Source organism: Thalia democratica, chromosome 7 (assembly GCF_965202585.1).
Source record: "Thalia democratica chromosome 7, ktThaDemo2.hap1.1, whole genome shotgun sequence".
Taxonomy (NCBI): Eukaryota; Metazoa; Chordata; class Thaliacea; order Salpida; family Salpidae; genus Thalia; species Thalia democratica.
The window spans coordinates 20608457-20617634 of NC_139171.1; the positions used below are offsets into that span (position 1 = coordinate 20608457).

Consider the following 9178-nt stretch of genomic DNA (forward strand, 5'->3'; position numbering starts at 1 on the left):
TAAAAATACAGACTAGTTAGTTTACTTGAGGTTTCGTAAAAAGTTCTGGCAATTTTTTTCTTGAGATTTATTTGTTTCAGTTTACTGTTATTATTTAGATATTTTGTGTTGACCATCTTGTTTTTATTAATCTTATAGTTTTAACTTGGTCAAAGATGTAGTTTTTCATGATCCATTAATTTTGCAAAGTCTGTTTACATAGATAAATTAAGTAAAAGTACTTCACAAATTAGATTGTTCAGTAAATGCTTTTCCAATAAAAATATAATTTCTTATGGTAACTTTACTAAAATAAGCAAAATTTTTATTAACCAAAAATAATGACAGTATATTGAGATTTAAAAATTATTTTTAAGTATTCAGGCTTTTTTAGTTGATTGTTTTTTTTCAAATAATTTTCCTGTATATTTTTAAGTAGAAACAAGTTAGCAGGAATCCTTCTCAGTACTCATGTAATTATGAGATGTAGTTAGATGTTATATTACTTTTTGACAATTTTTTAAAAACTACACTGAACAACTGATTGATAATATTAAAATTATAAATCAAACAGTCAGACAATAGATTTAAAAAAATCATTTGTAAATGTTTAAGTTGTCTTAAGCATGTAAATTTAATTTGATCTAGCATTATTAATTTTTAAAACAATATAAATGAACTTGTCATTAGGAATAATAAATTAACATAGAGCTTTAAATATAACTCTTGATCATGTTTTATATACATATTTGTGTTAGATATTCTCTAGCTTAAGACTGCAAAATGTTGAAAAGTTGTGAGAAGCACAAATGTCATTGTTGCAATGAAATGTAGCTGAAAATTGCTCAAGCATGATATCATGTAATCAGTGTAGTCAGTATTCAGCTATCTATCAATCTGGCAAGCCTACTTAGCACATGTAACCACTTAATTTAAAATCACATTGTACTTGCATCAGTGGGAATTTGCATTCAATTGGCTAATTTTTATGTGTACTAATTTGCGTCACTTGAGGCAGTAGTGCTCATAAAGCAATAAAATAAACTTGATAAAGGTGCAATATTTATAAATTTTCCCCTTTCAACTTACATATGAGAGCAGGGAAGCCACTAAATATAACTTGACAGTTTGAAATTTGAAAAAAATCATGATGACTCAGCACAGTTATAAGTCACTAATAGCAGTTTTTAGTCACTCATAATAGTTTTCAAACTCAAAGAGTGGCAACCCTGTGAGTGCTTAAGTTTTGGTTTTTGTTGGTAACAGAAACAGTTTCTTAAAAGTTAGAATAAAAAATTGACAAGTTTAACTAAAAATAAATAATTTGTAAGGAGCTAAAGTAAAAACTTTTTAGACATTCCTATGTATTAAATCCTTTGTTACAAGCTAATAATTTACAGAGAAACAAGAAAACTACAAAAAATCTAAGAAAACTATAACTAAGAAAACTTATAAGTTAGGTGTCTACTATCCTGTATCAGAACTTATAATAGATAACAAAAGTAATCAAAGTACAGCCATAAAAATATTTGAATTAAATAAAAAATATTGTATGATTACAAAAAATGTCCCTAAAGAGTTTTTAGTAAGTCAATAGTTCAAAAATAAAAACAAAAAAGTCTTTTAAGCAAACTTAACTTAATAGTAAGATGTCAATAAAAAAAAAAAAGTAATCAGAAATGTGATAATAAAAATTGTCACACTGAAATATTCATAATATCTTAAAACATAACATAATTAACAACTTTCATCCACTAAGTAGGTTTCATTTCTAACAGAAACACAAATAAATGTACTAAACTACTTAAACTTGAAAGTAAGATGCCAAGATTGAAGGAGCCAAAGTTGTACGAACCATTGTGGAAAGAGTGGGATTACAAGGCGGACAAGAGTGGGTTGAGGCACACAGTGTACAATGTGAATGGTGACCAGTACACTGGTGCATGGTTGCACAACAGGAAACATGGTAGGTAGGTTGTTTCTATAAAATTTTATAAAATGGTTTTATATAGTATGTTCTTTTATTTTCTTATTATGTATGTGCTTTGTAAAGGCCATAAGGGTCAAAAATTTAATATTATTTTCAATTTAAACATTATGATGTTTTGTACATTTGAGATAAAGGCAAACTTATAAAAACAAAATGCATTACAAAAGTATAGAAAAAAAAACGTTTTATTAACCACTATTCAAAATCTCTTGTGTAAAAAAACTTGATTTGAGCTTATATATAACAAAATATTTTAAATTTATTTATAATATTTCATTTCTAGTACATAGTACTACAGAATTAATGACTATTTTAATACTGTTTTGTATAATTTTAATGTCCTTAAAGGCTTTTTAAACAAATCCGACTTCTGCTTAGAAAAGTTGCTCACCTGTGTGTATAATGTTTGCTGCACAAAAAGTTTTTACTACGATTTATACTATACTGCTCTTTAGTATTACAAAGTTTTTTTTAACTTTTATGCTTAATACTTCAAAAGTTTAGTAATTTTATGTTCCATCTACAGCATCTTAACTGTAATTATATCATTTTTTGTTGAAACTAAAATATATTTATTGAAATTTATTTACAACTTTTTTATTTATTTCCAAACGTTGTTTTTAAGGGTTAGAACCACTCTTGTACATATATGTTGTAAAATATTATTTAATTTTCAATTCTCCTTAAACTCCAAAAATTCTGAACAAAGTAAGCTTATAAGCTTGTTACTAAATTTTTGTGATATTTTTTAATGATTAGATTAAAGCTGTTTTAGTTTTGGAAATAAACAAAAAGTAAACAATTTTTAAAATAATCAAATTTTTGACCAGAATTATCAAGTAAAATGTATTTTGTGAATAATTATCCATAGGTAGATTCAAAATTGTGTTAACTGAAATTCATGCAAATAAAAATGTTGTTTATAATGCTTCACAGGTTTGCCACAAAACCTGGAATCCTGGAATTTTAAAAACTTTTGCATGTTAAGTAATACAATTTTGATTAAAAACAAAATATCTGTCATATATAAAAAAAAATTGTCATCATAATTTTTTTTATTTTTAAAAACATATACGAAGTAGCTTTACAGTATATTATCAATGTTTTTTTCACTATTTAACACATGTTTTTACCTTCAACTTATCTTAACACTAAAATAAATCCAAAAACATGTACTTTTAAAAACCAGAAGAAATTTAGAAAACTTAAAAGAAATTTTTCATAAACCTGTGGCAACTCAGTGTAATAAATAACTTCATCACAACCCTTCAAACAATTACGTACACAAAATAATTTTACTTAGTATTTATTTAAAACTTGTAAATATTTTTCTTCTAGTAAGTTAACAATTTTAATCAAAGTCGTTCCCACCCTATCTTATCCTATACTTCCGAAATAACTTGGTAGCTTGGGTAAAAGTCTATAAATTGGATTAATAAAAAAACTGCTTTATTTCCCTTTGCCATAACTAAGTTTCAGAAAATAATTTCTGATCAAGTAGTAATAAACTAATTCATGATAAACTGACTTTATTTGCAAATAACTAAAGCAAGTTTTAGGCTATAAAAGGGGGTTTAGAGTGTTTTTTACAAAAATTTATATTAGATTGTGTATACTGCCTTAAAAAATGAATTATAACTTTTTTTTATTTATAGTTGACTTTTTATATATACAGGTATATTCAAAATAGTTTTCAAATTGTGATTTTTTTATTGTCTATAGGTTTTACTTAAAAGATATTTCCTACTAAACTTTTCTAATATGATTTTTTTTTGGTAAAATTTTTTAAATACGTTATAAAACTTAAATTCCTAGACAAAACAATATATAAAAAAAAAAATACCCAAATAATAAAAAAATATGCTAGGAACGTTTTATAAAATAACTTAATCCATAGTTTATATATTGTACAAAAAATAAATTCTAATGAATTTTTAGAAAAAAAACAAACACTATACTTTTAGATGTTTGTATCAGAATCTTTTAAAAAAAAATGAATATATAATTAAATATTAATAAATAAAGTTTTCGTTCAATAAAAATAACTTTTATGTCATACTTTCACCTTGAAAACTAATTCCAACGTTTATTTTGCTTAAAAGGTGTTACATATTCTGCGACCTTGGCCTTATCATACAAATTAGCTATTTTTAATTATAACTGAATCTAATGAATTTATTCTTTGAAGAATTTATTTACAAACTAAGTTTCGGTCAAAGACCTCGTCAGTGCTCAAATAGATCTAAAAAGATATATAACAGTCATGGAAAATAGCATTTAAACAATTAAATAAAAACTAACTTTTACTCAAAAATTTTACTTCAAAAACTAAACGAATTAAATTTTAATATTAAGATTGAATTATGGTGAAGTTTAAACTTTTGCAAAGTTTTAAAATCAATATAACAACAAGAATAATAATAAAAGCTGTATGTAGCTTTCTTTTTTCTTATAGTGAATTTTAAAAGTAAACATTGCTTAAGTAAAAATGTAGCTAATAGTAGTAAGTGAGCTTAAAGTTGAGATGAATTTTAACGTAGCTTACTTTAATTGTGACGTAACTATTGAAAATTTAAACACTATTGTACTTGTAATAGCCAAGAATCTTTATTTGTTTTCTTAAAACCAAAGTATAGAATAATTGAATTATACAATGTAATTAGGTATTTTAACATACAGGCAAGGGAACGCAGAAATGGTCATCGAGTGGTCACTTGTACGAGGGAAGCTGGGAATATGGCAAACAGAATGGGTTCGGAGACTTGAGTGTGCTGGTTGATAAGGTGAACGATAAGTACAAGAAAGTCTACTCCGGTTACTGGAAAGACGGAAAGAAACATGTGAGTTGTAATAAGTAGTTCTGAAACAAGAGCTTAAATATGAAAACCTTGAAACTTTGAAAGTATATTGATTAAGAAAAAAGAGGTGTTATACCTAAGTACTTAAGATACTTAATCAAGCAGTAATAAGTTTTAGAGTATAAAAAATTGTTACACATGGCTAAAAAGCTGAATACATTGTGTTTAATTTTGTTTTTGTAGTTGTATAAAAGTTGTGTTCAATTTTCTAGTTCTTAAGAATATTCAAGAACCACTCTGAGCTATGTATTTTTAATAATTAATGTTTGTTCTTGAAGTTTTGTTAGTTTTTACAGTGAGATTTTTAATTAATTTTAAACCTAAACAATGAACACCCAGTACGCTTAGTAAATTAATTATCCCCACTTTCTTCCAAAAGGGCGAAGAACCATTTACTTTCGTTACCATGTTTCTTCTCAGTTTGCTAAGTAATTCACAATAATTAAGTTAAATTTATAAGTAAGCATCAACAACTCTAACTTAAGTTTTATATTAAATCCACATAACAAACTTGTACTCCAATAGGGCGAAGGAACAATGTATTATGAGGAGGGATACTACGAGGGAGGGTGGCACATGGGTGAGAGGTGCGGATGGGGAAGGATGCACTACAAAGATGGAAGCGTGTATGAGGGGGAGTGGTGCAACGATAAGCAGGACGGCACTGGTATGATGAGAACCAGTTAGTTTCAATTGTGGGGATTTTATGTAATTTTCAAAGTTGTTGTTATTTAATATTTTAGTTGTTATAAGATAATGTAATGTTTAACCATTTAACTAATACGATTTAATGTATTCAGTCCTCATATCTAAGTGGAGCAAAGTATTGATTAAAAAAAGCGTTGTAAGTTGTGTTTTCAACACTAATTCATTATAATTCATTTAAAAGTTTATTTTTACTTTTGAGTTTAAAGATTCTTTGTACTGAAAAATTCAATTTGGTAATATTATTTTTTTTGTTCAAATTTTAATTCATGGCTTTTTGCTCCTAAAAAAGTTTAAACTAGGTAGTAGGTTTAAATTAAAAGTCCATGCATATAACTATAAAAAAATATTCATCTAAACAGCAAACAAGAATAGATACGAAGGTGAATGGAGAAATGGACTTAAACATGGAAAAGGAAAATATTTCTACATTGACAATGGACAAGTATGTTTTTATGTCTTAAACTATGTGTTTTATTTTTCTTATACTATTGTGTCATATTCTTTTTTTATTTAAATATTTTTTTTATTTAACTATGTGTTTTATTTTTCTTATACTATTGTGATATATATTTTTTTATTTTAGTAATTTTTTATTTTTTTATTTTAGTTTGTTTCGTAGATATGTTTATTAACTTGGTAATTTTTTTACAATCAATTTTAAACAAACAAATTAAACAATATACTAATTTTAAACAAACAAAGTCTTTCATTCAAAACGAAAGTACTTCAACAATTTTCATCAGTGTGTTACAATTGTAACAAATTAAAGAAAATTCTAAACTGATATAGCCTTATAATTGCATCAGAAATTGGAAAAAAACAAGCAAAATGCAAAACAAAAAAGTAATTAAAATTCTAAAAAGACATAATTAAATACAGCATGAGAGCAACTAATTAACTAAATAAGGATTATGAATATTAAAAATTTTCCTACTTACATACCTTTGTTTTAATGAATGTATCTAAAATTTTGACCAGGTCAAAAATATTGTTAAAGTTTTTCAATATTTTAAATATCGTTACATTATAACTTTTTCCTCATATTGGACTTTTGACTAAATGTTCTGATGTTGAAATTCATGACCTTTGAAGTTGCTATAGTATTAATAAAATTATTTTTGGCTGAATTTTGATACGTTCTCTTACACACTTTGGAATGTGCTCTTCAACTCTGGCTTCAAGGAGCCTAGAGGTTTTACCAATATAACTGTTTGAGCGTTCAAAATCCACCCGAGATTAAAATCAACCCAGTTAAATTCGAGAACCGCTTACCGAACGATGGTAAGGGTTAGTGGTAACAGTGAAAGTGAAATTTAAATTAAAAAAAAACATTAAAAACAAAAAATATATAAAATAATCAGTAAATAAAGAAAATGTAAAAAAAAATGGGTGGATTTTGAATGCGGGTGGATTTTGATAGTATACCGTTTGAGCAACAGCATTTGAATGTGTAAAATTCAATTATACCATTTTCTTTATTTAATTAAAACTGTATCACACTGATAAAATTGTTGAAATATATTTCTGTTTAATAGTTTTTTTTTTATTCAAGTATTATAGCACAACAATGGTCAAAATATGCTGATTATGTCTAGCTTTGCTAGTTTACTGTAAATTATTTAGTTTAAAATCATATATTTTTAGCAACGTATCACGCTACGTAACTCATGATACAAATAAAAAATATGACTGAATAATTATTTAACTCCTCAAGTCAAGCATTATTTTTGCAGATTTATAAAATCTTACCAAAAATAAATGCGTCCATTAACTAAATATTTTTTTAGTTTTGTAATAATTTTTTAACTCTTTTTCCAACAGATAATGGAAGGATTGTGGGTTAATGGGGTATGTAAATGCGGTGAGATGAAAGATTTTGACAGAAGACACGCCCCAGAACCTACCCCGTATGAAATACCCCAGGTATGAATATATTTTAAATACTTATTTTAAATGAATTATTTCACGTTTGATTCCTGTTTATTTCAATTACCCCGTATGACACACCTTAAGCTTGATTTAATTTGATACTTGTGTTTTTACTTATAAGTTTGTAACTTTAGTATTACCACCCATAAAACATTCAAATTTAAAAGTTTAATAAGGATTTTAAAAATGTTTATACTTAGTAAATTTTACTTCATGGCTTCAATTCTAGTTTAAGTATTTTGAATATCTGTGACGTTTTTTACAAATACTTTAATTATTATAACATTCGATTAGAATTAACTGTGATGATTTTATACTTTTTTTTGCTTTATATTAGTCTTATTTGTTTTTCAAAGCTTTTTTTCTAAAGTAAATCAAAGTATATTTAAAATTAAATTGAAAAATTTTCACTCTTTTCTTTAGTTATAACTACCTTAAACTTCTAAATTGAAATCACTAGTAAAATTATTGTAAGTTTATATTTTGTTTGCAAATATCTAATTTAGCTTCTGTAAAGGTTCCAGCTAAAAAAAAGTATTTTGTACATTCAAAACTATGTTATCAAAAACTTAAAAAAAACCTAAAAAAACATAATTTTTAAGCCATGAATGTTTGATATTATAAAAAAACAGATAAATTTTATTGCAATTAAATTTTTTGACCCTTTTACAAGATTATAAAAATCTCTGCTAAGTAATTACAATAAAATAGAAACATTCATTTTTTAGACTAAAGGCTGAAAAATTGTTAAAACACGTTTTTGAATTTACATATTTTATTGAACTGGCTATAGTTTTTTTAACCTGATATGCATTTTAAACATACTATTTAATTAAGTATAAAAGTATTTATCATTTCAGGTGAAATTACTAAATCCAACAAGTGTTTTGGAAAAAGCTGAAAAAGATTTTGCCTCAGATAAAGAAGACTGTGAATAAATAGAATTTTTTTTTTATATTATTAAATTGAATGTATTTCAGAATTTTTATTACAAATACTGTATGTTAAAGTGCATTTTGAAAGTTTTATTGCTGTGATTTTCTTAGAATCAAATTTAAGATAAACTGTGAAATACTTTTGCCTCAAAAATGTATTTCTGTTTTAAAAATGTTTTTATTTTAGCTTATGTATTTTCAATGAAGCAAAAATTCAAATTTTTATTGCATTAAAGTTTGTATATTTTCTACATCAAATACAAATTTATACCCGTGTAAAGTTATTTTTATTTTAATGTTCTTAATTTGATATGTAAAAAAACTGATTTGAATTTATATTTTATTTGATAAGTAAATATAACATTCAAGATTAAAAAGTAGCTTTAAAAGACTGTAGTTTAATGTTGTTATAAAATATTAATCTTTGAAGTTATTAGTTTATACTTTTGAAAAACACATTAGTTTTTTACGATACCAAGTTCAGTTTTTATGTAAATTGGTAGAGCAATGCATCATAAATACAAAACTGTTCCTCTTTCAAATTTATAACTTTTGTTCATATACAAATAAAAATTCAAAAAAGTAACATAATATTTATTCCTCCTACTAGATAAATATGTTGATTATATTGTCGTTGACTTTTCTGATTGAATGTCAGATATGAGCTTGTTTCACTTATAAATATTGTCAAGGTCTAGAAGTACAAGGCTCAATAATAAGAACAGTCACTGTCAATTTTTACCTAATTTCAACTTACTCTAATGTTTTTATTTGTACAT

The 9178-nt window shown here is 25.2% G+C and overlaps 1 protein-coding gene across 2 annotated transcripts; it reads left to right on the forward strand.

Moving 5' to 3' along the window:
- The first annotated feature begins 1766 nt into the window (after window positions 1-1766).
- LOC145840491 (MORN repeat-containing protein 3-like) lies at window positions 1767-8657 on the forward strand. 2 transcript variants are annotated; one of them, XM_082947769.1, is made up of 6 exons: window positions 1767-1949; window positions 4649-4809; window positions 5353-5509; window positions 5895-5977; window positions 7357-7458; window positions 8325-8657. In XM_082947769.1, the coding sequence occupies exons 1-6, from the start codon at window positions 1901-1903 to the stop codon at window positions 8400-8402; spliced, it is 630 nt and encodes a 209-aa protein (XP_082803895.1). In that variant the 5' UTR covers window positions 1767-1900; the 3' UTR covers window positions 8403-8657. The 2 variants fall into 2 exon arrangements, with proteins under 2 accessions (XP_082803895.1, XP_082803893.1); XM_082947767.1 differs by having other exon boundaries at window positions 1767-1945.
- The last annotated feature ends 521 nt before the right edge of the window (window positions 8658-9178 follow it).

Coding starts and splice junctions, on each gene's coding strand:
- LOC145840491 (XM_082947767.1), top strand. CDS start 1,801: ATGCCAAGATTGAAGGAGCCAAAGTTGTACGAACCATTGTGGAAAGAG. Junction 5,510..5,894: donor CACTGGTATGATGAGAACCA/GTTAGTTTCAAT, acceptor TCATCTAAACAG/CAAACAAGAATAGATACGAA. Junction 5,978..7,356: donor TCTACATTGACAATGGACAA/GTATGTTTTTAT, acceptor TTTTTCCAACAG/ATAATGGAAGGATTGTGGGT.